This window comes from Vanrija albida (genome assembly GCF_041260175.1).
Source record: "Vanrija albida strain AlHP1 chromosome Unknown contig_1, whole genome shotgun sequence".
In the NCBI taxonomy this organism is placed as follows: domain Eukaryota; kingdom Fungi; phylum Basidiomycota; class Tremellomycetes; order Trichosporonales; family Trichosporonaceae; genus Vanrija; species Vanrija albida.
The window spans coordinates 1,552,241-1,579,495 of NW_027191420.1; the positions used below are offsets into that span (position 1 = coordinate 1,552,241).

Below are 27,255 nucleotides of genomic sequence, written 5' to 3' on the forward strand. Positions count from 1 at the left end.
GACATTGACAGCCGACCACACCTCGAGCTTGCTCTCATGAATAGGACATTAACAGCCGACCGACCACACCTCAAGCTTGCTCATGAAGCTGTCTTCCTCCCTTCAGCTGACGAAGCTCAACACCTGATGTTCAGCTCCCATGTCTCCTCTTCGAACCCGCTGTCACGAAGTCCAACACTTCCAATTCTCCCTGTCGTTGTACCTTCTGGGATTTTTGAATCTCTGTTCAATCCTCCCTCCTTCCTCGGGTCGAGAGTGCTCCTTTACAGCTCTCCTCTAAAGCTCACACCACACTTCAACCACCCTTATCTACATTGGTTTCTGCTGGCGTCATGGGTGGGTCTACTGGCATCTCAGTTGCTGACCAGACCCAGTCTTGGTTTGCGACGAGTGCGGGCTCAATGTCCCGTACGACCACAAGCTCGCTCTCCACAGGCGGGCCAAGCACCCCGACCCCAACGGACCCCCTCCCGAGCGCATCCATAACCCCATCGCGTTCTTTTGCGACGTACCGCACTGCAACCACGCAGGGTTTCGTTCCCACAGTGGCCTCATCGCTCACAAGAACCGCCCTCACCCCGCCCCTCCCCCTATTCCGGCTCCAGACGGCGAGTCCAGCTCCCAGCCGTCCGCTTGCGGTTGGCTAGGCTGCGGGCTCAGGTTCTTCACCGAGAGTGATCGCGACACTCACCAGGAACGCGAACACCTCTGTGCCCCGCCGAAGGCCGCCGATGACAAGTACTATTGCAACTGGCCAGAATGCCATGGTTCGTACGTCAAACCCTACCTCCTCAAGCCCCACAAGGAGACCTCGCACCTCAAGACGAAGGAGCGCAAGGCCCGCCCTGATGTGGCTGCACCTTGTCTAGTGCAAGCCTGCTCAGACAGCTTCCCGACCTATGAAGCCAGGAAGGCTCACTTGAAGAAGCGACACGACAGTGAGTATTGCCGGTATTCACACTGCTACCCTATTGACCCGCCCCCCCCCCCCCCAATCATTCGTATGCAGTGCCCGGAACCCGACTGCACGTTTTCGTTCTGGAGTGATGTTGAGAACGCCGAGTACGGCGCAACCGCTGCCGGTCATGCCGCTGACACACCTTTCCTTTGCTCTCAGTGCCCTGCCGGCCTCAAGTCCAAGCAGGACCTCCACAACCACTGCAACAAGTACCACTTTATCCCTATTGTCTGCGAGATCTGCCACGAAGAGTTCCCGAACGGGGGAAACTTCGACTACCACCAGCGAACCGCCCACACGGAAGGTGCCAAGGCGTCTCTCGGCGGCACGCTCGACCTCGATCGCCTGCAGTCACCGACGGAGTTGGCCCTTTTCGACTTCATGTGGGTGGTGTTCGGTGATTTCAAGCACCTCACCGCTCTCCACCCCCCCCCCCCCCCATGAGTGTAAGTGGTAAACGCGTTAATAAGCTCACAAACAGGATCGCTCTATCAACCACGTCACTCATTTCATTCGCCACAATGGAGCACTTCCTCGCGCTCCCAACCGGGCAGTCGACCCTCCGTGCCTACGTTGAGGAGCGCCCGCAGCTGGTGCCGGAATACCAGCGCATTTGTGCCATCCCTGATGTTGGCAAGTCCGCAATCAAGGTCGACCTCTAGGCCGCAAGGAAGGAAGACGAGGTCTTTGAAGTGGCTGCGTACTTTACGACAGCCCCAGCCACGTCCCCAACAATGATATCACCAGCGCCTACCAGATGGCCCCGCCCCGAGACTGGGAGGCCTATATCGTGGTGTCCGTGCCAACAAGGAAGGTGTGGTCCCACCATCCATCCTATTCGCGTGGGAAAGCATAGCGGTTGCGTGCTGCGGGGTACTTGACCACCCTCACGCCGTCCAACACCGAAGATCGGTGGGAAGGCGTCAAGCCCATTCCTCTGCTCGGTGAGACTGTCCGCAAGCAAGAAGACAAGGCGAAGTTTTACGACTTGGCACTCCGGGTCCTCGAGCATGTGTTTGGCATATTGCAGGCCGCGGGCATGGACATCATCCCGCCTGGGGTGGCATTCCTCGAGGACTCTGGTGACGACGACGATGGCCGTGGTGTCACCCAATCGCCTTCTTTTGCGACCTCCCCCTCTGCGACCACCATCGGAACCGCCTTCACTTCAAGCCGATTGTTTGTGAGATCTGCGAGCGGGAGTTCTCCAACAGAAGCACCTTCGACTACCATGTGTTGACTGCACACAAGGAAGGTGCCAAGGAAACCTTCGGTGGGATACTGGAGCTCGACCGCCTGTGGTCCCCCACCGAGGTCGCGCTCTTTGACTTCGTGTTTGTCGTCTTCGGCGACTTCACTCATCTGCCTGCCTTGCACGCGGTCATCAGTGTACGTGGCTGACCGGTTTCTCAAGCTGACAGCCAGGACCGCCCCATCAACCATGTGACCCACTTTGTGCGGAACAATGAAGCCCACTTCCTTGCTCTTCCAAAAGGACCCTCGGCCCTGCGCGCCTACCTTGAGGAGCGTCCGCAGCTTATCCCGGTTTACTGCCGGATCTGCAGCATCTCTGGTGTTGGCAAGTCCGCAATCAAGATCGACCTCAACACCGTCGTCAGCGACTGCCACCAGCCTCGCCATCTCACCCGCTCAAACACGAACCGCGGCTGTGCACATAATGTACCTTGTTTCGTACTTTGGGATTGTGAGTTCGGCCTAACTACTATACCCACCTCGCAGCTGACCCACCACAAGCACACGGCAACTCATTCACGAACAGCAGTCAGCATCACACAACCTTGTACCGCACTCTATGCATCGGCTGGCCGAGCGCAGATGGACTCGGGCAGACTAGCTGGCGTGTAAATATCGAGACTAAAGGAGTGAATGAAATGGAACGGGAAGGGATCACATTGCGTGGCCCGCCAAAGGGAGCCAACGCGAGGATAGGAGGGTCATACAACACGGGTGGTGGAGACAGCAGAAGGGAGGGAGGTCGGACTTGTGATGGATGGAGGTCGGACTTGTGATGGATGGAGATGCGGATGTAAACGAGTGTGGGGGGATTGGTGGCGACTGGATCGTTAGTGTGCGGCTAGGTAAAGGCGAAAGGGCGAACCGCGTTAGGCATCCCAAGTCGACACCGTGGTGTTGTCATGATGGACGTCGACGACATCGCTTCCTTTTGTCGCGGCGGTCGGTCGAGTCCTCAATCCCGGCGTTGTCACCGCTGTTGAAGTAGTTTTTCTCGCTACTAGTGGTGGGCTCGAGGTTACGTACACTTGCAGCCGCGAGCGGCGCAGAGAAAACACTTGCTGGTGCTCACAACCTTGTAGATGAAGCACAGCTTCATGTTGAAAGTGTCGCACGAGTCGCAGTCGCGGATGACAATGTCATCAGGGCAGTACTTGGTAATGAGTTCCGCTGCCCAGCGCATCTCGTACTCGAGTTCGTTGCAGAGCCGGCCACCACGGGTCGAAATGTTGGGGCGAGGGACAACCGGGGGGCGACCGTTGTTGCGGTCAAGAGCCCAATAGACGAGGATACAACAGAGGACCTGGTAAGGCGTCAGCGGGGGCCTGGCCCTCGGGGACCGCGGGTGCGGGTGCACCCAGGGGAGCATTTTGTCGAAGATTTTGTCGGCAAGCTCATCGGGCATGCCGTCAAAGCGATTACGGCGGGGGGCGCGAGTTATCCTTTGTGCCCATGAGGTCGGCGAACACCTTTACCGTTAGTCGGAGCCTCGGGTGTTACTCACGGTCGCGCCCGAGACGCCAGGCAGCTGCGTCACCCACGCCTCTACCCGCTCCTCCATCTTGGTCTTCTGGATGCCGGTGAGCCTCCAGTAACGGGGGTTGGGCTGCCCATTAGAGTTGATTTCGTACTGGCTGCTCGGCACTCCCGAGACGAGAGGGCCGATAACGCCAGGATCGACCTCGGAATAAGGCTGGGAGATGTCGGTCACGGGGATATTCGACATCGTGGAGGTCTAGGGACGCAGTGGAATCCTGGGAAATCAGCGTGATAGAGCGCGGTGTAGAAGGGCAGTGTACAAGAAGGTGGCGTCGAGGGTGGGGGTCGAGGGGAAGGGCGGTACGGGGAAGGTGGAGAAGATCAGCTGCTGGCTCGATGTCGGGCTACTCACTAGTTCTGGGACGATGACTGACTAGTTCTGGGACGATGAGAGGCCCGAGGTCGATCCTTCAGAGGTCGAGAGCGGTGACTTGTTGAGTGAGAAGACGAGGGGAAGGCGGTGGCGAGCGGCGATGAGGAAGGCGGCAACGAGCAGCGTAGGGGAAGAACGGGGGGGAAGGTCAGCTGCTGGCTGGATTCCGGGTTGTGCCTTGGCGGCTTACCTGGTTGTGGACGGTGGGAGTCAACTGGGGAGCTGGTGGTGAGGAGAAGTCGACAAGTGTGTCGATAGGGGCTCAGTAGATGGAAGAGCGGATGGTTGAGTGTGAGGTAGGGAGGAAAAGAGGAAGAGGAGAGTTGGGGGGGAGAGGCCGTTGCCACCGGGGAGGGGTGGACTTCCTCCACCGGCTGCCTTCAACCAACAAAGGAAGTCAATCACCACGACGAAATTGCTTCCGTGCTTTCCAGGTGGCGGTCTGCAAGGAGACCTTTGGTGGTACACTGGACCTCTACCGCATGTGGTCCCTACCGAGCTTGCTCTCATCGGCGACAAACAGTTCTTGGGGACAGCTCTCACTTGCCTGCCCTCCACGCTCATGGCAGACCGGTTTCTCAAACTGACAGCCAAGACGGCCCATCAACCACGTCACCCACTGTGTGCGCCACAACGAAGCCAACTAGTGTCCTTGCTCTGCCAACGGGATCCTCGGACCTGCGCGCTTACCTCGAGGGGCACCTTTACCTCGAGGGGCACCTGCAGCTGGGCCCCGACAAGCAGCTGAAGGGAATCTACGTCCGCCATGTTGTCAAGTTAGTCTGAGGGAGCATCACCATCGCCTGTGCAGGTGTGGTGGACGGCTTTCACGCCGTACAGCGTCATTTGGAGGACCTAGTTGATGGTTCCATCGTTGACGCGTGGATCAGCGGACAGCCGTTTGCTTTCCGGCGGTATTGATTTCGGGGCCGGCGGCTTGTGACGTGTGATGGACAAGCTTGTGTTGAATGATGAAGGAGGGGTTAGAGAGGAGTCATGTATGCAGTGGCCACCGCCGCCGCAAGCCTCCGCCAGGGCCGAGAGGGGTTCCAGATGTGGTTGTAATGTCGACACCAAGGCGGTGACGTAGTTTGCAAACCCTCACGCCACTACGCTACCTTTGAGGGTTGCCGCCGGGGCAGTCAGGCAGATGGAAGAGCCGCGGCAAGGCAAGACTGGTGACGGGCTGGCATTGTCCCAATGGGCCAGTCATGCCTGGGTCGATTCCATATCGGGCCTCTTCTCGTCGCGACTCGCTGTCACTCACTTTAGATCGAGTGGGAGGCAAAAATGGAGGAGCAAAAGGAAATGGATCAATCAATATGGGATGCCCAGGGTCACTCCATCACATCACACCCACTAGACAGAGTCCCTGTCCATCTCGCAGCTCGCTCTGTCCCCACATCTTGGCACTGTCCTCTTCATCCTCGTCGACATTGACACAAACGTGCTCTCGACGACTGGAATGGTATCGACGGGACCACCAGCCTAACGAAAATCTCCCCTTTGTACGCAGCGGACTACGCAATACGTCCCGTACCGGCGCAATCTCCGGCACCCCCGCCCGACATTACATTCCTCGCCCATTGTTCCTTCCCACCACCACCACCTCGTCTTGCTCGACCACTCTGTCCGCAGTACAGCCCGCTCCGCCGCCCATCCCGCCATCGCGGCGATTGTAAACCATGCCCCCGCTGGCATTGGCCGCGACGCCGTCGGCGAGCACCACCGCGAGTGCGCCGACCCCCGCGCCAACAAAGCTCGAGGCGATCCGCAGCAAGATGCCGTCCTCGGCATCGAGCCGCGCCGAACGGGTAGAGGCCAAGTACGACGTCGTGCTGGACTGTGAGTGTGGTGCGGGGGTGCGCGGTGCGCTGCAGCCCCCTCGGCGACTGGTGGCGACGGCGACGCAGCGACTCGTGCTCGCCGGCCGCTCACGACACCGTCGCCGCTCCAACCCGTGTGATCCGCTGACATCGCTTGCCATCCTCGCCCACGACACTCCCACGACTCGCATCGCTGCTCCCCACACTCGGCTCGCTGTGTTTCCCCGACGCTATCGTGCGGATCCATCGCTAGACCCCAACCTCGAGCTCCATTCCGCCGCCGCTAGTGGCAACGTTGGTCTCGTGCACTACGCTCTGACGCATGGCCAGCCAGTCAACTCGCTCCTCCACGGGTGTCTGCCTCTCCACGCCGCGTGCTCCGGAGGCAGCGTCAGCGTCGTGCGCATGCTCATCGAGCGCGGCGCAGACGTGAACGCCCCACGACTCCCACGCCGCTACAGCGAGAGCAAGCGCAGCGGGGCGCCAGCAGTCGGAACAGCAGGTAAGTCGGCGCTATCTCCATCGTGCTCCGAACTCACGTTCACTAGGGTCTACACCACTTCACTTTGCCGCTGCCAATGGCCACTCGGCCATTGTGCAAATACTCCTCGCATGCGGCGCGGTTCCCGACAAGCAAGACAAGAACGGTCTCACTCCGCTCGACCTTGCAGATCTGAGCGGATACGCCGAGGTCGTAAGGACGCTGGCGGTGTGGAGCCAGATAGCCGATCCGCCTCTTGGATCTGAAGGCGTCGGCGAGAGCTCAAAACATCGGTCTCGCGGCTACTCGCTCAGCAGCAGCCAGCAAGACGATGAACTGCCTTCGCGAAAGGGCAAGGAACGCGCTGCCAGTGTCGTCAGCAACGCCTCAGAACGCGGCATTCGCCTCTTGAGATCGAGCCTCGAGAGTGGGTTGAATGCCGTCCGGCCCACGGCGTCGACAACAAGCGAAGGGAGCGAGTCGACTGCCGGACCAGGGAGTAGCACACCAACAGGCGGCCCCAGACGGAGCAGTAGCACCTCGCGCAATCACACCCCTCCCATCAACCTCCCGTCGTCACTTCAAATCACCAGCACCATCGACAGCGACAACCCCAGCTCCAACCTCCCATCGCCCTTCCAATCACATACCAACTCTCCCTCGAGCGATGACGAGGAACTCGGTCTACCACAGGCTGTCGACTCTACCGACGCTCAGAATCCCTCCCCTGGACCGCTCCGCTCCTCTCGCCGCCCATCACTCCCCTCGATCTTTGAGAAGGCGGCCCACCCCGGCGTTGCGTTCCGCTCTGCGATGCGCAAATCGCCCCACGACAGCTCACCGTCGATCAGCGAGTCGTCTCCTCCACCCAACGCCCAGTTTTTCCGAGGCCGAAGCCGCACGCAACAGGACGTGGGCGGCAAGCCAAAAGTCAACAGACAGGCGATCCTTCAGCTCTTTCGCCGTGGCCACTCGCCCCCATCACGCAGCCCCAGCCCTCCCGCTCGGTCTGACTCTAATCGCCTCGCTCCAACCCCTTCAGATGGAGACAACGACGCCGACATCAGCAGGCACACGAGCATGGACCCAGAACTCGCAGAAATGGTCAAGGATATCGCGCGCCTTGGGGAGCACTTGAACAAGACCGCTGTGGTGTCTGCGCCGCCGGTGAAGACGCACTTCTTTGAGGGCGATCTCGAGAACACGTCGCGATTCAGCGTGGCATCCGACCCCAACCCGCCCCACCGCGAGGCAGCTAGCGGCGACAGGTCGTGGGACAGACGTACTGCTCGAAATGGCAGCAGCGGTGTCATCAGCCCCAGTCCTCTGGCCAACGAGTGGGGCCTGGGGGCCGACGGACAAGACATTGTCCTGCGCCGGACGCAGGTTCGGCGATCTCTAACCGACATCCGGAAACCTTCCCACAACCCACCCCGGCGTATGATCAGCACTCCCGCCATGCCTATGACCAAGCCCCGATCTTCGACCCTGCCGAGTCAGCACCGTGTGTTCTCGTCGGACAGCTCCGCCCCCGCCAGTGCCTCCACGAGTCCTCCTACCACCGGGCCACTACCAGAAGCCGACATCCTCGTGTCGCCCGTCGTGTCGGATGCTCCAGAAGGGCGGCAGTACCGTGGCAGGAACGTGGACTCTGCCACGCCCGCTCTCGACCCTTCGGCCGCTGCCGACTCGCATGTCACTGGCGGCGACGAGCTCCACGAAGAGGAGACACACGTTCGTCGCTTCCGCGGCGAAAGCATTGGCTCCAATGGTACCGCCTCGTCGCGCCTCATCCTCACCCCGCCCGGGCCGAGTACCCTGGCGTTTGGACACACCGCCCTCCCCCGGACGGAGGAATCTGACCGCGAGAGCGACATGCGCTCCCTCGGCCTCATCGTGGATAGTGCAAACGGCAGTGGAGGTCGATCGCGAGCACAGAGCGCCTCATCTGGGTCGACCAACTACGGCCACCCGAAACCACTCACGCCGGTGACTCGGAGCCCCGGTACTGGACACGGCTCGAGCCGTGACAGCTCGCGTGCCCCACGGCCCGTTAGCCGCCAGATTTCGACTCGGGCCGAGGCGCAGGACGTGCTTGAGCAGACGGAGCGCGACATCTTGGAAATTGCCCAAATGCCCCTCACGCAGGACAACAGCAGAAGCCTCGCCGACCAGCTCGCGGCGTATGGCGAGAGCCACGCGATTGCCCAAGAGTTGGCTCGTGCCGAGAGAAGAAGCACGGTCAGCAGCGGTTCTGAGCGGCGGAGCTATGGGAGCAGCACCAGTAACCCCCGGCGATCGCTCACCGTTAGCAGCTCGCGTGTGTCGTCCAGTAAGTGTGGCGTGCCAATCCTCGACGCCTACTGACACCCCACAGCTATTCTGGTCGACGCTCCGCTCCCAATGGCAGCCGTGAACAACATTTATGACCGCCGCAACGCTGCATACCGGGAGCGCCTCAACGCGTTGGCGGCCGTGCCACCCATCTACGGCCATCATACTCGTAACCACCCCTCGGCAACAAGGAGTCGATCATACTCCACCAGCGAGAACTGGGTAGTAGCCGGGCCAGGGGCGACAACGGCTCGCACACATGGCCACCCTCGTCGTCTGACAGACCCCTTGAACACTCCTGATTCCAACATATCGCCCCCGCCCACTGCCGACTCGAGCGACGTCGACCATCATCCGCACATCTCTGGGCCGATGCCGATGCCAGCGCCGAATCAGACGGCCGGCAAGAAGCTCAGCCGGTCTCCAGTTGCTCCACAGCCGCCGCACAAGACGCCGTCCCTCCACAAGTCCCCGTCCCTCTCTGGGCACCCTGGCGCCGAGGCGGGCCTTGTCCGTGGCGGCTCCGTCAACCGATACAAGGGCCTTGCCCAGGCGCGCGCTTTTGCCTCTGCCACGTCCGCTCCCCGCCCTGCTGCCTTCTCCAACGCCTATGCTCTGCCCCAAAGCGACGCCCAAGACTCGGACGATTCCGACGTTCAGCGGCAGGCCCCGTACGCCGTTCCCGCGAGCTGGAGCGGGATCGACCCCTACCCAGAGAAGAAGTCTGGCAAGTGGGGCCAGTTGCGTGGTGCAAAAGACCACATCAAAGGCGCCTTTGGTTCCCTTCGGCGCTAGTCGCCTTCTCAGCTTGTACACTTATTCTGTTGTGAACATCTCCCTTGGTTGTGAAGCGTAACGACGACATAGACTCCGTACACTTGATGTCATGCCTGTATCATGAATGCAATATGCGCAGCTCCGTGGTCACGCTATCATGAATGCGATGCAACCATGCTGCTATGTCATACACACTTTACTCTACTACGCTGTAATGGCCTTCTTTCCGCGGCCCGCCTGGCTCGCCTCGTGCATCGCATACTCCTTTGAGACGAGGTGGCTCGTCTTCTCGACCAGGCTGAGCATCTTGCCGACGTCGGTGCTCCAGACATTCAAAACCTCGTTGGTCTTGCGGGGGCGCTGGAACGAGACGATGCCCGCTGGGCGGTCGATGCGCGCATACACCGTCTTGTCGGTGACGAGCTTGCAGAGCGTCCGTTCGGTGGTGAGGGCGGGGAGGTCGAGCAGCTCGGTGAGGCGGGTGAGCGTGATGCGCGAGTAGTATGCGGCGATGACACGGATGTTGTGCTCGACGACACGGTTGTGGAGAGCCTCCCAGCGCGCGTTTCCTGGGCCCGTCGAGTCCTCGTCCTTGTTGTCACCAGTCTTGACACCCAATGTTGAGTCGCGCGCAAAGACGGGCGACTGGCGCAGCGTGGGGCCGTACAGCTCCTCGATACCGGGCCAGCGCATCAGCTCCTTGGTAACAAAGCACTTGAGGAGAGCGTAGTGCAGGGGTGCCTTTTGCAAGTCGTTGTTGGCGTAGAGCTTGTGGATCATGTCCGACTGTTCGTTGTTGTACGCCGCGAGGACAATGTACATGATGATGTTCTCAATGACCTGGTGGGTTAGCAAAGTGCGGAGAGCGGTTTACCCACGTTGAGCTCGCGCGCCTCGTCCTTCTTGACCTCCTCAGTGTCCCACACCTCCTGGTACGCGCTGCAGACCTCGAGGTAGTTGTCGTTCTGGAGAGCGAGCTGGACAATGAGGTCGTAGTAGCGGAGCTTGAGGTCGGTGCTCTCGGGCTCCTTGAGGAAGACGCGGTTGATCTTGCGTGATCCGACACGGACGCGGGGCCAGTTTCCACGGAGCGACTCGAGGCGCATCTGCTCGAGGATGCTGTACGTCAGCGCGGGCCGGCGGGGGCACCACTCACAACTCGGTCTTCTCGCGCTTGCCCATGCTGCTGTACGTCTCGATCTGGATGTCGCTCATGAGGTCGGCGGCGGCCTCGAGGTGGTCGCTAGCCGTGACGGGCTCCTTCTTGGGCGCGTCCTTTGCCGTCGTGCTGCTCGACGCCTCGGCGGTCGAGGTCGAGGCGGCGGCAGCAGCACCAGCGGGGTCCTCCTTTGGCGCCGTGGCGGCCAGCTGCTCGTGGTACTCGGCGAGGAGGACGGTGAGGCGGGCGCGCTGGAGCTCGAGGTAGATCTTGCCCTCTGTAATGTCGCGGATCGTGTTGAGCAGGCGGAGCCACTGGTCCTCCTTGCCCTTGTAGACGCCGGCGTCCTTCTTCTTCCTCAGCTCGGTGAGGTAAGGGATCGCCTCGTCGACCATGCGCACGACGGCCTCCTTGAGCTGGCCGTGCTTCTTGGACATGAGCGTGAGCTGCGTGTTGAGCTGGTCGAGGTTGCCGGCCTGCCACGTGATGCGGACGAGGGCCTGCAGCAGGGCTGCGGTCGAGGGCATGTCCGAGGCCTGGCGAGTGAGTGGGTATTGCCTGCACGCGGTAATCAGTACCCACATTGCGAGTCTGCTTCTCGAGCGCCGAGATCTTGTCGATAGCCTCCTGGAGGTTGCCGCCCTGGCAAGTGGGTCAGCAAGGTGTGGGTGGAGCTGGTACACGGCTCGAGCTCACCGCGGCAATCTTCTCAGCCTCGGGGACGAGCTCCTTGACCTCGGGGGTAAAGTCCTTCTCCTGCTTTCGTTGGAACGACATGGTGGTGGTGTGAGTGATCAAGATGAGTTGTCGTCGACCGACATGGAAGCTTGATGATGGCAGCGGGCTGCGAGGCGAGCAGCGTCACCGAACGCGCGTCTACCAACGCCACGTGGCATTTTGTGTTTTCAATTTATTCGTCATTAATCCCATCAGCCGAGCAATCCACCTCGTACCCCGCCCTCAGTGGCCGACTTTCCTGTCATCTCCGACTTTTACAGCAAGCAGCTCGCCAGCAGCCACCACCACCACACCCAGCCCCCCCCCCCCCCCGCCATGCCCCGCAAGCTCGCGACGCAGGTCCCAGCGGCCATGTCGCGGATGATCCTGTCGACGCAGGTGCAGACCCCGCCGACGTGGTACGCGCCGGTGCTGGCCAACCCGCCCCCGGTGACGCCTCCTCGGCAGGTGGGCGCGCGCGCGCGGCCCGACGCAGCGAAGAAATACGACGACCTGCCGCCGCAGCGCGTCGACGAGCGCCGCGAGGGACACACGCGCACCCACCACACAAAGCAGTACCGGGAACCCAAGCTGCGGGCCATGCCGATCGTGTACGAGGCCGACCGGATCCGGCGCCAGTTCTTTGTCGACTTTCCGTTCGAGGCGCTGCGCCCCGTCTCGCTCGTCGAGGGGCCCGTCATCTCGGACGCGAGCGCCGTCGACGGCGCGCAGTGGACCGCGCTGAGCCAGCGCGGAGCCTACCCCACGGTCGAGGACGCGGTGGCTTTCGTGATCAACCTGCATAGGCAGCACGGCCTGTCGCTCACGGACGCGTACGAGCGCGGCACGGGCGAGTTTGCGAGCCTGCGCGCGGCGCACGAGATGGCGACGCTCGCGGCTGCCTCTGAGGCCCGTCACTTTGGCGGCACGTTTAAGCGCGACGAATGGGTGGGTGGCGGTTGTGGGAGGGTGCTGACGGACAGAACCGCTCGTTTGACCTCGAGGCCAGGGCGCTCGGCGACGGCGGCGCAGGCAGGGCGCAGCGCATCGGTCCAAAGTCGACAAAATGGCGCGCACCAAAGATCTGGTCGACCGTCAACAACCCCCGCGCGATTCAGACAGAGTTCACCGGCGCCCAGGCCTACGTCCAGCGATGGCGCCTGCCCGCCGCTGTCGAGGTCGACGCCCCCGTCGAGGGCGACCTCGTGTCTGCTATCGGAGCAGGCTCGGCCGCGAGCGGCGACGCCGCCGCTACCCCCGCCCCAGAGGCCCAGGGCGAGGACGAGATGGACGACCTCGAGCTCATGGCTTCCATTCTCGGCACCCCCAACGACAAGGCATAGAACTTGGCATGAACTCATATGCATTATGTACATCGAGAGGATACAAGCGTGCGGGTAGTGCGACGTGGGTGCGGTGACAAGTGACGGGTCGTGTGGTGATGTGTTCGTGGCGGTGTTCGTGGCGGTTTCGTCGTGTGACCGGGCGATGATATGCTACAGTGGGTAGTGATCGGAATCTGGTGGGTCAGTGGCCGAGATACGCCAACCCACCCTAAGGACTCCACTTGAACCAGCTGCCCCAGGACCCTGTCCGCGGCGCCGACGGGTCGTCGCGCGGGTCGAGGCCCGTCATGCTCTGGTAGCGGTGGTGGGCCTGGTGGGCGCGGCCGAGGTGCTGGACGGCGTGGCTCGGCCGCGGGTCGCGGTGGTTGAGGGTCGTGGTCGCGAGCACGGGCATCGGCGACCCGAGCTGGTACTGGCGGAGGTTGTCATGGCCGGGGAGCGGCGCGCTCGGCGTGCGGGGGAACTCGTACCCCTCAAAAACATTGGGGAGGGTCCGGCGGGGTCGGAGCTGGTGGTGCTGTTGCTGCTGCTGGGCGTGGTGAGCCGGCACCGGGATCGGCTGCGTCGTCTGCGGCGTGCTGTCCCCCGCCGGCCGGAGGTGCGACAGCAGCCGGAACGGGAACCAGCCGCCGCCGCCGCTCACCGGCACCTGCGGCGCCGTGGGGTCCTCGGGTGTCGTGTCCTCGTGCGGCGGCGCCTCGTCGGCGATGAACGGCGCGAGCACCTTGTTGGCGTGGTCGCGGTGGTGGGCGACGAGGTTGACCATTGCCTGGGCGTACAGCGCCGACTTTTGGGAATCTGCCGGCGTGATGCTCATCTGGCGCAGGCTCGCGTCCCACAGCTCTCTAGGGATGAGGGGGATGCCCCAGTCCGGCGCGGCGGGGATGATGACGAGGCGGATCTCGTTGAGCTTTGCATTGTTGCGGCGTTTCGACGTCGTCTCCATGCGTACCGTCTCGGGCGTCAGCAGGACAGCGAGGGGAGCGGCGACCCACCTCCCACTGGTTGCGCGAGATGATTACGTGGGGCACACCGGGCGCTCGTCCTTCTTGGCCTTGTGCGGCCCGCGGAACAGGACGCAGACGGTGCGGATGTCGACGATCCAGTGCGGCGGCGCGTGGGCGACGAGCGCGGTTGTGAGCGTGTCGAAGCGCGGGCAGTTGAGGAACGTTGCCTGCGAGAGGAAGGTTGAGGGGCGCGCCTCGTGTCGCGGCCACACGACGCCGCCGCGCCCCGAGGAGGGCATCGACAGCGCGTCTAACCGGTCGTCCATGAAGACCATGGTAACGAGGAGGGGTGGGCCGAAGCCGAGGCTCGAGGGCTCGGCGATCGTGTGTCGTCGGTGGTGGCCGTACGCCGTCATGGAGGGTGCAGTCAAGAATGGGATGGGGGTGGGGGATGGGGATGAGGGAAGGTGTTGGGGTGATGAGCGAGTCGAGTTGAGTTGTTGTTGACGTTTGCGAGTGAGGGAAGACGACAACAACAACGACGGTGGTGATCGGATCACAGCGGCCGCGGCGATCGCACAGTCTCGTCAGCGGGCCGCCTTCCTTCCACCACAATCGCAATTGCGCCTGGGATCAGCATCACATTAGGAACAATGATGGTCTTGATGAACGCTGCAGAGGTCACCTGCATCCATGTGTCGACAAGCAATCGCACAAACGGCGGCGACAGCCAAGCATCAGAGTAGTGAGAGTAAAGTGGCACCCGGCCACCCAACGCCCCGAGCCATGTCAGTCGACGACCACTGCTCGCACCCGCCACGCAACACCACCGCCCACACCACCACCTCGAGCCAAGCCAAGTGATGCATAAATGACAGCCGTGGGCGGGTGAGTGCCCAGAACTTGTGTTTTCCAAAAAGGAGTGACGGACAATCACAACCGATATGGCGTTTGATTGATTTTCCAGGGTAATGATGGGGGTCTATGAGGAGTGATGCCAGGAGACTCTAGAGTGCAGGCTCTAAAGGGTGTAGGGATGTGCACCACGATGTAGCAGTGGAGCCACGTCCCGTCGCGCCAGAATGGCACCTGCGCCAATGGGCGGCGCAATTACTTGAGGTCGAGACCCGAGTCGGAGATGTTGCCACCCTCCTCGATGCCGACCTTGGCGGCAAGACCCGACGAGTTCTTGTAGAAGGCAATGTCCTCGCCGTCCTCGATGAAGAGACACTCGCGGTAGATGCGGTAGAACGAGTAGAGCATGTTCTCGTTGGACTGCTGGTAGTGGGGGCCGAGGAACTTCTTGAGGGCCTCGGTGGCCTCCCAGGCGTTGTAGTGGGGGATACGCGAGGCGGTGTGGTGCGAGACGTGGGTCTCGCAGATACCGTGGAAGACGTACTCGCCAATGGGGCCCATGAACTTGCGGTCAACGGTGGCAAGAGCGCCACGGGCAAAGGTCCAGGTCTTGGCAGAGTAGTGGGGGAGGAGGGGGTCGGTGTGCTGGAGGAAGGTGATGAAAACGAGCCAGTGGTTAACCCAGAGGTAGGGGATAACGTAGACGGCAGCAACCTCCTGGAAGCCACGGTAGTAGGCCCAGACACCGAGGGCACCGAGGGTAAGGAAGACACCAATGTCGGAGGCAATGATCTGCCAGTAGTGGGAAGGCTTGAAGATGATCGACTCGGGCTTGAAGTGGCTGGTGCCCTTGGGGTAGTGGAGCTGGCCGGAAGCGTTGCGGATCAGGTAGAGGGGCCAGCCAAAGATCTGGTGGATGAAGAGGTTCCAGAGCGAGCCAATGGGGGACTCGGCGAGGGCCTCACGGAGCTCGGCCTGGCGCCAGGCAGGGACGTTGATGCCCTTGTACTCGGACTCGTGCTTGATCTCGGGGTAGCCAAGCTGCGAGCGGGTCTTGGGGACAAAGACCTCGTCGCGGGTAAGGTGACCGGTGGCGGCGTGGTGGCGGCCGTGCGAGATGCGCCACGAGTGGTACGGGACGAGAAGGGCAGAGTGGAGGACCCAGCCGACCGAGTTGTTGATCGTCTTGGACGACGAGTAGGCCTGGTGGCCGGCCTCGTGGGCAATGACCCAGAGACCAGTGCCGAAGAGACCGGCAGTGATCCAGTAGGCCGACCAGAGAGCGGCACGGGCACCCCACTGCGCAGCAGTCGAGAGGTTGCTGCGAATGTGCGTCAGTATGGTGGGATCGCACGTTTGCAAAAGAGGAGTCAGGCACGCCGCGTTTGACGGCGGCGTGGAGCTTCTCGTTACTCACAACCTGGCCAGGAACGACTCGATGTGGTACGCGCCGTAGACGAGGGCGGCGAGGACGACCACGTCCTGAACGACGTAGAGCGACGAGCGGAAGGCCGAGCGCTTGAAGCAGTGAGCCCTGGGGAATGTTAGCTTGGTGTTCGCCACGCAGGTCGCGACGGCGATGCGGCGGTGGTGGTGGTGGGCGAGGGGCAAGAGACTGGGCCGTCGCGGATGTGCGTCGCGCGTCATGGCCAGAGAACGAGTGACTTGCCGGGAGCATTAATTGGCGACCCGCGCACGCACGCATGCACGCACGCATCGCACAAAGTTTGCCTCCCCCTCGCCCGTCATGGATGCGACGCGGCACAGCAACAGGATTCCACCAAACCCAGGCTGGCGTACTAGGGCTGGGCCGGCCTGCCACTATCTTCGCCACGACGACGAGGGTCGTCCCTGCCGCACCTCACCGCCTTGGCCAGCACAGTAAACTCACGGGATGGCGTCGAGGAGCTGCTTGGTGGTGAAGTTGGGGACGACGAACCTGGGGGGTTAGTCGGGTTTCGGCGGAGATGGGCCGCGGCGGCGGCGGCTCGCCGAACACGCCGACCACTACTCACTTCTGGCCCTCGGTGAGCTCGAGCTCCTCGGCCTCACGGAGAAGCTCCTTCTTGTCGGCGTCGCCGGCCTTGGCGGGCGAGGCGGCGCGGTGGCGGAGGGTGGCGGACATGTTGGAGTGCTGGGCTGGGTGGTCCAAACGTGCGTTGGGTGCGATACGGGCGGCGGGTGGGCTAGGGAGCCGTTTTAAAAGGATAGAGTCGGACTTGCCGGACAACTGGTTATCGTCACAGCCGGGCGGCGTGAGAATAGAAGCGAGGAGGAGGGAGGAGAAGGATAGGAGGGAGTGAGGGAGAAGAGGCGAGGGGAGGTGGTCGAAGCAAAGGAAATCAATCTAGGCAATGGCGTTTGGCATTTAAATCGGAAGCCGCTGGCTGGTTGCTCCGACAAGGCTCTAGCAACTGGCGTGACGACGGCGGCCACGCTGCGCTGCACGCAAGCACACTGTGCCCAGCGTGCCCAGCTCAGCTCTCCCGCCCAGCCCTCGATGCATGCACTACGGCCACACGGCGGCAGCCAGCCAGTGCCTAGCAAAAAAAAACCTGGCCTGTTGAACCCTAGTCCCCCAGATTGTGCTTTGTTGGCCCAGAGTTGCCCCACTGGATGGATGCACGACGCCGTGGCAGATAGCCCGTTACTGCCCCCAAACCCGTGGACTTCGCGTGGGCGGTCGCTGCCCCGACGCGCCCCGACCAATGCCCACTTTTGCTTCCTTTGCGCCTCTGCCCTCTTGCTTTATCGCGCTCTGCTCTGCTCCTCCTGCGTGCATGCATACACTTCGCACTTTACGGTTACTTGCCAAGGTATTTCTCCGCTCGGCCAAGGGCCCAAATACAAAAGATGAACTTGAATGCGGGGTAATCAATCGCACAGTTCTTGTTGAAGATGCCCTCCGTATCCTCTTGCAGCCAGCTGCCGTTGGGCAGCTGCCGCGACATGATGAGCTCACACCCGCGCTTGATGGCATCCTTGTCGGGGCTCTGGCCGTAGATGAGTGCCAGAATGGCCCAGGATGTCATGACAACTTGTGACGTCTCGTGTTGCGAGTAGACGCCCTCTGCGCAGCTCTGGGCAGTCTTGTCAGGAACACTACCCGCCTAATCGCGCACCCCGCCCTGCCACTCACCAAGTATGTCTCGCCCCATCCGCCGTCAGACTTCTGCTTGCTCAACAAGAAGTCGCATGCCCGGCGAACGCGCTCCGAGTTGGCGCACGTCTCGCCAGCAATCGCCAACGACTCAAGGGCAAACATGGTGGCGTACGTGAAGCAGATGCCCCTATCAAGTCGGCCCTGGTTAGTCGTGCCAACGCTTGCTGTCTAGAGGCCGGAATCCAGACTCACCACGATCCATACCACGAGCCATCGGGGCGCTGCACGCTGTGGATCCACTTGATCGCACGATCAATGCAGACTCTGACGCATTGTTAGCCGGCACACTAGGACGAGGCCATGGCGGCAGTGGCGCATGCCAAGGCAGCCTTGCGCGCCTTGCGCACCTCGCACGCCTCGCACTCACTCGATGTCGTCCGCACGGTACTTGGAGTCGACCTTTGTGAAATACTTGAGAGCTGATAGGGCCGATGTCGAGCACTCTGGGTACTGGTAGTCGATCATGATGTTGCCAAAGACCTCTGCAGCGTTGAGCCACTCCATCTTGGGGCTGCCACGCGTGAGCTCGTAGCTGGCGTAGCCGCCGGTCGAGTTCTGCATCGACAGGAGAATGTCGACGGCGTCGTGCATGCGGTCGAGCGTGACGGGCTTGGGCGTAAACTTGAGCGACTGCAGCTGGATGACAGCCTTGAGGCCCTCGGCCGTGCAGTCGCTGACCGTGTAGCTCTGCTCGGGCGTCGAGAAGGGCCACGCGCCCTTGGACGCCTGGCGGTACCCAGTGTGCCAGTGCTTGGGGTTCTCGCGCATCTGACACTTGTCAAGCCAGTCGAGCATGTCGAGCACCGACTGCTTGTTCTCAGGCTCGTCAGCGAGACCAGTCTCGACCTCGGCTTGGGCGAGGAAGGAGATGTCCCAGAGCTGACTGCCGTTGGTGCCCGTCATGAACAGGCCGTCCGACGACAGCCACAGGAAGTCGTCTATCCTCGTGAGGTGGCGCCTAACCGCCTCCGAGTCGCGGCCCTCCTTGGCGAGGCGGCACAGGAGGTTGAGCGGCTTGGACACGGGCCCAATGGTCTGGTAGCCAGTGTTCTCGTCCTCGTACACGATCTGGTTGTACGCCGCGTTCAATCCAGCGCGGCGAATGTTCGGGAGGCATGGCAGGCGCGGTACCTTCTCGTAGTAGTGGAGGATGCCGTTGAGGAACTCGTACACGCCATGGTGGGGCGAGTAGAGGTCGATCTCGTTGACGTTGCTGCGCTGCTTGACCCAGTTGATCGAGTCGTACGGCTGGGTGTACAGTTCCTCGCGGATCGCCCTCGTGATGGCCGTGGGCTTGCCGACGAAGCGCGCGCCCCAGAGGTATGTCATCGGGGTGACTGGGCATGAGCCGGCGCCTACGAGGCCTACTCACAAACAGCGCGCACGTGAATCCACCAGCGCCACGGCGCGAACGGCACCCAGTCGGGCAGCAGCCTTGCATCGTCAGCGCCGCCAGACCGCACACGCACCAAAGCTCAGGCGGCATCGGGTTGACGCCCTCCCACTCGTACGCGCCGAGCACCGAGAGCCAGACCTTGCCCCACGTGGGGATGGTGTTGGCGCCGCCCATCTCGTGGATCAGCGCGCGGATCTCGGTCATCGGCCCCTCGTCCGGCCCGAGCCCGAGCAGGCGCAGCGCGACATAGTTCATGACCGTGCCGTACACGGTGGGCGGTGACGCCGTGTGGCTGGCGTCAGCCTTTGCTCCCTGCCACAACTCACAGTCCCCAGCCGCCCTCGGGCCGGCGCTTGTGCAGGAGGTAGCGGATGAGCTCCTGCTTGCGCTCGTGCGACAGCTCGACCTCGAGGATGGCCAGGGCGATGAGCAGGCCGGGCGTGAGGAACAGCGGGCCTGGAGTCAGCTTGTCCCCCGCCGGCAAACTCACCGCCGTACTCGGTCGCCCAGTGCCCGTCGTCGCTCTGGAGCGCGCGGTAAAAGTTGAGGCCGTTGCGCGCGGCCTCGAGCGGCGTCTTGGCCCTCGGCTGCTCCGGGAGCCCCTGGGGCGTCAGTTACATCCAACCGGCAGACGCACCGTCTCCAGGCCCATCGAGTAGACGTCGACCGGCGCCTGCGGCCACGCGTCGCGCGCAGCCCCGGGCGCGAGGTACACCCATTTGTGTTGGCCGTGCGAGTCCTCGCTGACCTTGAGCCGCCAGCCGGCGGGGTCGGTGCGGAACGAGTCGGCGTAGTCTTTTCCGTACGCCATGGTGGGTGCGTCGTTCGTGCAAGAAGGGACGCGTCGAGCCAAGTCGCCGGTTTATAGCCTGCCTGCTGGCGGCGCCGACTTTGCCAACCCCGCACTTGTTGTCGATCGACCCATCGCACGACGCGGGGGAAGCGGACAGGGAGGCGCATCTCCGCGCCACTTGTACCATGCATCACTGCCACTCTGACGCCTATCACGGCCGCTTTGACGACCGTGCACGCTCATTGGAGACTGCGGCGCTATGCATACGAGGTCTACGTCACACACTATCCTCGCACAACGCTCAGAACGCGTTCTTGAGCTCACGGAGCTTGGCCAGCACCTTGAGCGGCTCGGTCTCGCCCGTGGCCTTCCTGCCCAGTGTCAGCGTCGCGTCGTACGATGGCCCGTGGCTAGCTCACTTGGCCTCGGGTGTGTCGAGACGGATGAAGACGTTCCACTTCTTCTCGTCGCCAATGGTCGACTTGCCGGTCGTCACCTTGTCCGTCTGGGAGCGCTCAAACAGGCTGAGCGTCAGCAACAACCACGGCACCCGACGACACCACGTACCCCTTCAACGCGGCGTTGTCTGGCTCGATGGCAAGGCCAAACTTGGCCGAGCCGGTCGTGTACTCGTGTCCGTTGTACACGAGCGTGTCCTCGGGCAGCTTGGCGAGCTTGCTGAGGGCGGCGTTCATCTCGGCGGCGTTGCCTGGGGAAGTTAGGGGGGCCTATCTCGCCGACTAACCCTCAAAGAAGCGTCCACAGCCCGCAAGGAAGAGGGTGTCGCTAGGCCTGCGTCAGTACTCGTGCCAAGTTTACCTCCAATCCACCGACCCGGTGAAGACACCACGCTGTCCCTTGGCCTTGTCCTCGACGAAGAAGCAGATCGAGTCCTGGGTATGGCAAGGGGTGGCCAGTGCCCTGGCATGTCAGCGAGCCGCACCAGACACACCGCCGCCACGCACTTGACATGCAGCGATCCGAGCTTGAACTCGTCGCCGTCCTTGACGATCGTGTTGGTGCCCGGGCCCTGGTTGGACCCGCCGACGGCCTTGAGTCCGGGGTGGAGATCGAGCTGGGGTCGGGGTTAGATGGGACAGGGCTGGGAGACTCACGAAGGCGAGGTTGCCGCCCGAGTGGTCGTGGTGGTGGTGGGTTGTGATGAGGGTGGTAACCTGGGCGATTAGACTGTGGCCTCGCGCTGCCTTTGCCTCCCCCGCCCCACCTCCCCCTCCCCGCCCCCCCAACCCACCCACCTTCACACCCTCGTCCTTGACCGCCTGGGCGAGCTTGGGCGCGTCGTACGGGTCGACGACGGCGGCCTCGCCGCTCGCCTCGTCGACGACAATGTACATCCAGTTATCGGAGCGCGCTTGGACGGGAACGACCTGGGTAAAGTGAGCTCGCGGCGTCGTCGACGGCCCCGCCGGTGCGCACCTTCATCTTTGCGCTGGAGTCAGCTTGGTACAGCACAGCGCTCACGATAGCGAGGTGGAGAAGCAGCGGGCTGGGCGGAGGGGAGCGCGGAGGGCCTGGTGTGCGCGGAGGAGCATATGTGCGGTGAGGTGCTCGGTGTGTCAGCTGTCGGCTGCTTGGAGTGGAGGTTTGGTCGGTGAGCGGCGCGAGCCGGCCAACGCCGTGCCGAATCAGGTTGGGATCGCACGTCAGCGCGCGTGGCGTGGCGTCGCGGCGCGGCGTCGCCCCTTTTTGCCGGCGAGGCAGGCTACGGCGACTGAATTGGGCCACGAGGACGGCATGCATTGGCGCGGGGCGCGGTGCACACGCTGCGCCGGCACGACGCACACCTAGACGCCGATGCGAGATGCACGGCATGTACGATGCAAGGAAACGGTCATGACGGGGAGGCGGGAGTGGGAATAGGCTGGGCACGGTTGTCGATTAGCCCCCGCGGCGCGGTGAATGCAGCTGCGATTTCATTTCGGCCGCGAGAAACGGGGGTGGACGCGGCGACGGCGACAGCGAGCGTTGTACTTTACTCCCCCCGCATCAGTCGACAGCTGCAGCGCCGACAATGCTCAACCTCAAGAAGAAGCTCAGCGCGCTCGTCCCCGGCGAGGTGAGCCCGCGCCCCCGTCCCCTCGTCCCCCCGCCCAGCGGCGTACTAACGACGCGCAGGCAGCCCGCAGCCAGCTCCAGAACGTGCTCACCGTCGAGTGGTCGGGCAACAAGACGGTGCTGGTCGAGCTGCCCCCGAGCGAGCGGAGCAACGACGTCGAGATGGCCGGGCTCGGCGGGGGGAGCGAGTACGACCGGCTCGTGGACGACGACGACGAGGATGTCGAGTGGGACGGGCCGGCGGGCGGGCAGGCGGCGGCGCGCGGCAGCACACAGCAGTTCGTGCAGAGCCGGTTTGGGCAGCAGGAGCGGCGCGAGGCGTACCCCGAGGCCAAGTCGATCGGCCCCGGTGCAGGCGGCACGGCGCGCGCGCACAACCCCTTCGCCAACCCGTTCCTGCACGACGACGAGCTCGCGGGCCTCGGCGGCAGCAGCAGCTTCGGCGCGAGCAGCACCGCCGTCGCGCGTGCTGGCCCATCGGTAGCGGGCTCGGCGACGGCCCCCCCGCCCCCGCCAAAGCGCCCGACGCTGAGCCACCCCAAGAACCGGTCCTGGGACCGCAGCTCGACCTCGCGCCCGTTCGCGTCGCCCACCCACTCGACGGCGGGGAGCAGCTTCTCGAGCAGTACCAAGAACGACGACGACCCGTTCCGGTAGCGGGCGTGCCGCTCTGCGACGGCCACGACGCGTGCGCGCGTGCCCGCGCTTGAGCCCGACCTCGACGATCTGACGCTTGACGCTTGACGCTGCAAGGTCAATCACAATCCTCCTCTTCCACCGCCTCCCCGTCCCCCATCCCCCCGCCTGTTGTATACCACCTCTAGACTACCGTTGTTCGATGCAGCTGCGTCCTGCTGCACCCTCGCTGCCGCACCCCTGCCCCCACACGTATGACACAATGCGTATGCTCTGCTATCTGCTACTGCTCCTAATCTACATGAAGGTCCGTGCGCCCCGCCGCGCCCCGCCGCCGTCTGTGCCCCCCCGGCCACCGACGTCACTCTTCGTTATCCAACATCTATGCCCCCGTCACCTCACACCTTTGCGTGCCACGCCCCCGACCACATGTTAAAGTTGTACGCCTTGAGCCACTTTGCGTCGTCAATGTGGTGGCCCGCGCCGCGCAGGTGCAGGCCCTTTGCCGACTCGAGCTTGAAGTGCACCGGGCCGGTCGTGAACGGGAAGCGTAACGCGGTAAAGCGGCCCGAGGTGAGCTGCACCGGGTGCTTCTCGCTGCCAATGTCGAGGATGAGGAGGGGGTGGGAGAGGCCCTCGGGGATGAGCGCGACAAAGTTGAGCAGGTCCGAGGCCTGGGCAGTCAGCATGGCAGCGGTGGGGTGGCGCGGCGGCGCTCCCTCGACGCGGTGAGGTGGCCGAGTCCTGTCTGCCAGGCGCTCCCCCGACGCCCTCGCCTCGCCTCGCAGCCTGCGGCTGCTCGGCCGCACTCACCATATCAGCATTGTCTGGCCGCCCGACCGGGTCCGACTCAATCACCAGGGCCTTCGGATGCGTGCGGTACCACATCCAAAAGACAATCTCGTCGCCGACCTCTGGCGCGCCGTTGCGCCACCGGTCGGCAAAGTACTTTGTCATCTCGAGGAAGGCGACATGGTCCATGCGGTTGGTCCAGGCCTCGGAGCCCGGCTGGGCGCCGATGCTGGGCGCGATCGCGTGCGACTCGCCATAGTCGTTCCAGCTGATGATCTGGACCATCTCGGGCCCCTCGCCGTCGCCGAGCGCCATGAACTGGGCCCAGCGCGACGGGTACAGCATGTTGTCGCTCGGGTAGATGAAGTTCTTGTCAAACGCCCACTCGCCCGTCTTGCCGTAGTGCGTGAAGAAGAGGGGCGAGATGGCCGCCATGTACGGCTTGTCCTTGTCCATGAAGGGCGTGTCTTCCTTGAGGGTGAGGCGGGTGTGCTTTGGCCTGGAGGTCGGTGATCAGTGACTCGTCGCCGTGGTGACACACCGCCCACTCACCACGCATTGTTCCACGCAAACGTGCCGTCGACATACGGCAGGTCGACAAACTGCTGCGGGGGCATGAAGAAGGCCGGCCAGAAGAAGGCGTGCGGCAGGCGGTACTTGCGCAGCTGGTTGTTGAGGTGGACGAGGAAGCCCTTCCATCCCCGCGCGCCAAAGTACACGTCGTGGCCCGCAAAGCTCGAGAGGATGGGCCTGCCGCCGCGCAACATCTGGCCCTTTGAGGCGAGGAGGGGCGCGATTTTATCGCCGAGGGCCGTCGCGTCCGCCCACTCCTGGTGCGCGAGCACGTTCATGTCGAGGCTGAAGAAGAGCTCGATCGGCTTGCGGCCGTCCCGCGGCGCCTCGTGCCGCCGCGACGCGAGGTCGTACGCCACGCGCGCCTGCGTCAGCTGCCAGTCCTCGGGGCCGAGGTTGAGCGCCAGCCCGTCGAGCCCGTGCTTCTCGGCCAGGTCGAACGTGTCCTCCCAGTTCTTCTCGGTGAACGGGTACGTGTTGCCGAGCTGGGCCAGGTTAGCGAGACGAAGCTGCAAGCTCACGCACCATGAAGTGCGCGACGACGCGGCGCTCGTACCCCGTCGACGCGAGGATCGGCCTCGGCAGCGAGCTGTTGTGCCCGCTAGCCGGCGCCCCGCCGTGGTGCCCGTGGTCGCCGCCGGCCGGTACGCCGCCGCCGTGCGTGCCGGGCTTGTTGTGCATGCCGCTGTCGTGCTCGCTGGCCTGGAAGATGACCTGCTTCTCCTTACCGCCGGGGAGGTGGGGGCCGGGTCCGCCAAACTGCTCCCAGTGCGCGAGGAGCGAGTAGAGCGCGAGGCAGAGGACGGCAAAGGTGAGGAACGGGCGGACAATCGGCGACTTGGGCAGGTACATTGGCGAGAGTGGGTGGGTGTGCTGGGCTGGGTCGTCGCTGGCTGGCTGGCTGGCGGGCTTGGCAGTGTAGGCCGTCGTCGTCCGTGTGCGTCTGCGTCTGCGTCGCCGACGCGTCGTGTGTATGCGTGTGTGCGTGTAGTTTTGGCGTTGTCAAAGTCGTCGTCTGACGTTGTGCTACTCTCGCCGCCCGACGTCGTCGTTGCACTCGGCCTCGTCGGCGCGCGGACGGGTAGATGGTCGCTACTTACGGGGAGACTTGTTGCAGCATGCGACTAGGACTTGTTGCACGCGCTGCGCTGCCTGCCCGCGTCGCTCGTCGCTCGTCGTTGCCGTGTTCCGTTTCCAGGATCAGATCAGCACAAAGACTCCTTAATGTGACGGCATAGCTTTGTCTCAGAGTGGCAATGTGGCGCAAAGCGCGAACAGGGTGGGCCCGTCACCGCAGCGCCAACAGCACCAGCCAGCTATGCCTATCTTTGCGACATGCGACAACCACTGCCTCTGTGCACACATACCCGTACGCACAGACTACAGCACGCAATCACACAAACACGCCCACGCCCACACACACGCCCGCACGCAACAGCCCAGGCGTTTGCCGTTATACATATCACTGCTACTGTTCTGTCTACCATTACTTGGCCGGCTCCTGGCCGACCTTGAGGGGCTCGGTCTTGAACTGGTCCTTGGGCACACCAAGCTCGAGCATGGTCGAGAAGGCTTTGGAGAAGCTAGACGCCGTCAGTACTGTCCAAAGCAATGTACTCACTCGTCAAAGAACTTCTGCTCGTCCTTGGCGTACACCTGGGCCCACTTCTTGAACTCCTTGTCCTGGACAACGGCCATGTCGGCGGGGAGCATCATGAGCGACTTGGTCTTCTTGTCCTCGTACTGGGCAGGGCCCTTCCACTTCTTCCACTGCCAGGCGTCGTTGAGGAGCAGGTTGTAGAACTCGTTGGAGAAGGTCACGGGCGAGAAGGTCCAAGGGCCCTCGTAACCTGAGCGGTCAGAGTGGCAGCAGCCGAGGGCGTGGGCGCCGATAAGGGCGACCATCTCCTGGTCGTTGAAGCCCATGCGGCCAAAGATGTCGCGGATGTGGCCCGAGCCCTGGGCGGCGTCGGGGAGACGGCCGTCGGGCGTCTGGTGGGCCTCGACACCGTCGACGCGGCCGGGGCGCCAGGGGATGACGGGGCCGCCAGTCTCCTGGACGGCGGCGACACCGGCGAGCGTCCACAGGTCACCGTACGAGATCCAGGGGAACTGCTTCTTGATGGGCTCGAGGGCCTCACGGGCGACGCCGAGACCGGCGTTGGCACCGTGGCCAGCCTCGTTGGGGAAGCGCATCGTGGCGTGGTTCGAGCCACCGGTGCCGTCCGCCTTGTTGTACGTGCCCGAGGCGTGCCAGGCCAGACGGAGGATGACGGGGGCGAGCGAGCCGTCATCGTAGCCCTCCTTGTCGAAGATGTCGGTGATGGCGTTGTAGACCTTCTCGTAGTCGGCGGGCGTGGGCTGGAAGTTGGCCGCGGGCTTGGCACCGTCCTGGCTGTAGAAGTAGTAGGCGGCACCGGCGGCGGCAGCGGCACCGAGGGCGAGGAGGAGGCCGCCAGAGCCGCCCTCCTTCTTGGGGGGAGGAGGGGGAGGGGGGGCCTGGGAAGGGCGGTTAGCACGTTCCTACCGGGGGCAGGGCGCGGCTACTCACAGCCTGCTCGGCGTAGCCGCGGCGGAGCAGAGGGGCGGCGCGGCCGGCGACGATGACGCGGCGGGTCGCGACGTTGCGGAGGACGGGGGTGATGCGGAACGACATGGCTGGGGAGTGGGTTAGTATGGGCGTTGATTGGGGGGTTTGGGCAGGCTGGGGGGCGTGCTCGACTGGGACGAGATAGCCCGATAGAGCGAGCTTCTCGAGGCGCACGCTGCTGTATGACGTGCGTGCCGCTGCTATGTAGACCGTGTGGGACTTTGCACTGGTCGCGACGGCGACAGCATGGATGGTGTACTGACCTTTTGCGTTCTAGGAGTGGAGAGCGGTTGTCAGGTGGTGGATGGACGAGATGCCGTGTTTAATACACGCTGGCAGGTCCCCCCAAAGGCCCAGCAGGCAGGCTCTAGCGGTGATGTTCTCATGTGCTGCACCTCTCGAGCACTCACCACCCAAGCTGGTGCGTCATCGGCAAAAGCGGTCTCAATGTTACCCGTCGGGCCAATAAGAGTCTGCCTTTTCATAACACTTAGACCCGGATCATGACATGATTTAGACCCGAACACGCTACTAATAGCACGCGGATTAGGTGTACTCGACTCGATTACAAAGTCCCATTAACAAAGCATTAGCAATGCTCTCGCCCCAATGGCGCGCCCCTGAACCGTCACAATCTCCACCCCAGCGCATATTCTGTTCACCCATTCAG

General features: G+C 63.1%; 12 protein-coding genes across 12 annotated transcripts; 4 read left to right on the forward strand and 8 right to left on the reverse strand.

The window, feature by feature from the left end:
* Positions 1–332: 332 nt before the first annotated feature.
* On the forward strand, positions 333–1,620 carry Q8F55_000650 (uncharacterized protein; the record flags this gene model as incomplete). Its single annotated transcript, XM_069349301.1, has 4 exons — positions 333–336; positions 375–850; positions 1,010–1,341; positions 1,440–1,620. 4 exons carry the CDS (start codon positions 333–335, stop codon positions 1,618–1,620), a joined length of 993 nt encoding a protein of 330 aa, XP_069212845.1.
* Positions 1,621–3,230: 1,610 nt separating this feature from the next.
* On the reverse strand, positions 3,231–3,938 carry Q8F55_000651 (uncharacterized protein; the record flags this gene model as incomplete). Its single annotated transcript, XM_069349302.1, has 2 exons — positions 3,231–3,515; positions 3,717–3,938. 2 exons carry the CDS (start codon positions 3,936–3,938, stop codon positions 3,231–3,233), a joined length of 507 nt encoding a protein of 168 aa, XP_069212846.1.
* Positions 3,939–5,809: 1,871 nt separating this feature from the next.
* On the forward strand, positions 5,810–9,560 carry Q8F55_000652 (uncharacterized protein; the record flags this gene model as incomplete). The annotated part of the gene is made up of 6 exons (XM_069349303.1): positions 5,810–5,969; positions 6,204–6,452; positions 6,499–6,858; positions 7,474–8,763; positions 8,809–8,934; positions 9,151–9,560. 6 exons carry the CDS (start codon positions 5,810–5,812, stop codon positions 9,558–9,560), a joined length of 2,595 nt encoding a protein of 864 aa, XP_069212847.1.
* A 186-nt stretch (positions 9,561–9,746) lies between these two features.
* Positions 9,747–11,478, reverse strand: RPN5 (proteasome regulatory particle subunit; the record flags this gene model as incomplete). The annotated part of the gene is made up of 5 exons (XM_069349304.1): positions 9,747–10,382; positions 10,421–10,661; positions 10,699–11,237; positions 11,284–11,343; positions 11,398–11,478. The coding sequence occupies 5 exons, from the start codon at positions 11,476–11,478 to the stop codon at positions 9,747–9,749; spliced, it is 1,557 nt and encodes a 518-aa protein (XP_069212848.1).
* Positions 11,479–11,754: 276 nt separating this feature from the next.
* RSM25 (mitochondrial 37S ribosomal protein mS23) lies at positions 11,755–12,761 on the forward strand (the record flags this gene model as incomplete). The annotated part of the gene is made up of 2 exons (XM_069349305.1): positions 11,755–12,366; positions 12,402–12,761. The coding sequence occupies 2 exons, from the start codon at positions 11,755–11,757 to the stop codon at positions 12,759–12,761; spliced, it is 972 nt and encodes a 323-aa protein (XP_069212849.1).
* Positions 12,762–12,972: 211 nt separating this feature from the next.
* On the reverse strand, positions 12,973–14,127 carry Q8F55_000655 (uncharacterized protein; the record flags this gene model as incomplete). The annotated part of the gene is made up of 2 exons (XM_069349306.1): positions 12,973–13,719; positions 13,798–14,127. 2 exons carry the CDS (start codon positions 14,125–14,127, stop codon positions 12,973–12,975), a joined length of 1,077 nt encoding a protein of 358 aa, XP_069212850.1.
* A 694-nt stretch (positions 14,128–14,821) lies between these two features.
* Q8F55_000656 (uncharacterized protein) lies at positions 14,822–16,691 on the reverse strand (the record flags this gene model as incomplete). The annotated part of the gene is made up of 4 exons (XM_069349307.1): positions 14,822–15,887; positions 15,984–16,100; positions 16,458–16,505; positions 16,582–16,691. 4 exons carry the CDS (start codon positions 16,689–16,691, stop codon positions 14,822–14,824), a joined length of 1,341 nt encoding a protein of 446 aa, XP_069212851.1.
* Positions 16,692–17,370: 679 nt separating this feature from the next.
* Positions 17,371–19,936, reverse strand: ERG7 (Lanosterol synthase (Oxidosqualene--lanosterol cyclase); the record flags this gene model as incomplete). The annotated part of the gene is made up of 9 exons (XM_069349308.1): positions 17,371–17,646; positions 17,706–17,856; positions 17,922–17,993; positions 18,097–19,066; positions 19,102–19,163; positions 19,199–19,417; positions 19,452–19,581; positions 19,616–19,727; positions 19,763–19,936. The coding sequence occupies 9 exons, from the start codon at positions 19,934–19,936 to the stop codon at positions 17,371–17,373; spliced, it is 2,166 nt and encodes a 721-aa protein (XP_069212852.1).
* Positions 19,937–20,219: 283 nt separating this feature from the next.
* Positions 20,220–21,361, reverse strand: GLO2 (Cytoplasmic glyoxalase II; the record flags this gene model as incomplete). Its single annotated transcript, XM_069349309.1, has 9 exons — positions 20,220–20,289; positions 20,338–20,442; positions 20,486–20,627; positions 20,664–20,704; positions 20,753–20,839; positions 20,884–20,993; positions 21,034–21,093; positions 21,175–21,306; positions 21,356–21,361. 9 exons carry the CDS (start codon positions 21,359–21,361, stop codon positions 20,220–20,222), a joined length of 753 nt encoding a protein of 250 aa, XP_069212853.1.
* A 589-nt stretch (positions 21,362–21,950) lies between these two features.
* Positions 21,951–22,651, forward strand: Q8F55_000659 (uncharacterized protein; the record flags this gene model as incomplete). The annotated part of the gene is made up of 2 exons (XM_069349310.1): positions 21,951–21,995; positions 22,055–22,651. The coding sequence occupies 2 exons, from the start codon at positions 21,951–21,953 to the stop codon at positions 22,649–22,651; spliced, it is 642 nt and encodes a 213-aa protein (XP_069212854.1).
* A 377-nt stretch (positions 22,652–23,028) lies between these two features.
* Positions 23,029–24,847, reverse strand: Q8F55_000660 (uncharacterized protein; the record flags this gene model as incomplete). The annotated part of the gene is made up of 4 exons (XM_069349311.1): positions 23,029–23,304; positions 23,444–23,921; positions 23,975–24,480; positions 24,521–24,847. 4 exons carry the CDS (start codon positions 24,845–24,847, stop codon positions 23,029–23,031), a joined length of 1,587 nt encoding a protein of 528 aa, XP_069212855.1.
* Positions 24,848–25,481: 634 nt separating this feature from the next.
* On the reverse strand, positions 25,482–27,070 carry CCP1 (heme peroxidase; the record flags this gene model as incomplete). The annotated part of the gene is made up of 5 exons (XM_069349312.1): positions 25,482–25,578; positions 25,617–26,494; positions 26,547–26,653; positions 26,849–26,858; positions 26,996–27,070. The coding sequence occupies 5 exons, from the start codon at positions 27,068–27,070 to the stop codon at positions 25,482–25,484; spliced, it is 1,167 nt and encodes a 388-aa protein (XP_069212856.1).
* Between the last annotated feature and the right edge of the window lie 185 nt (positions 27,071–27,255).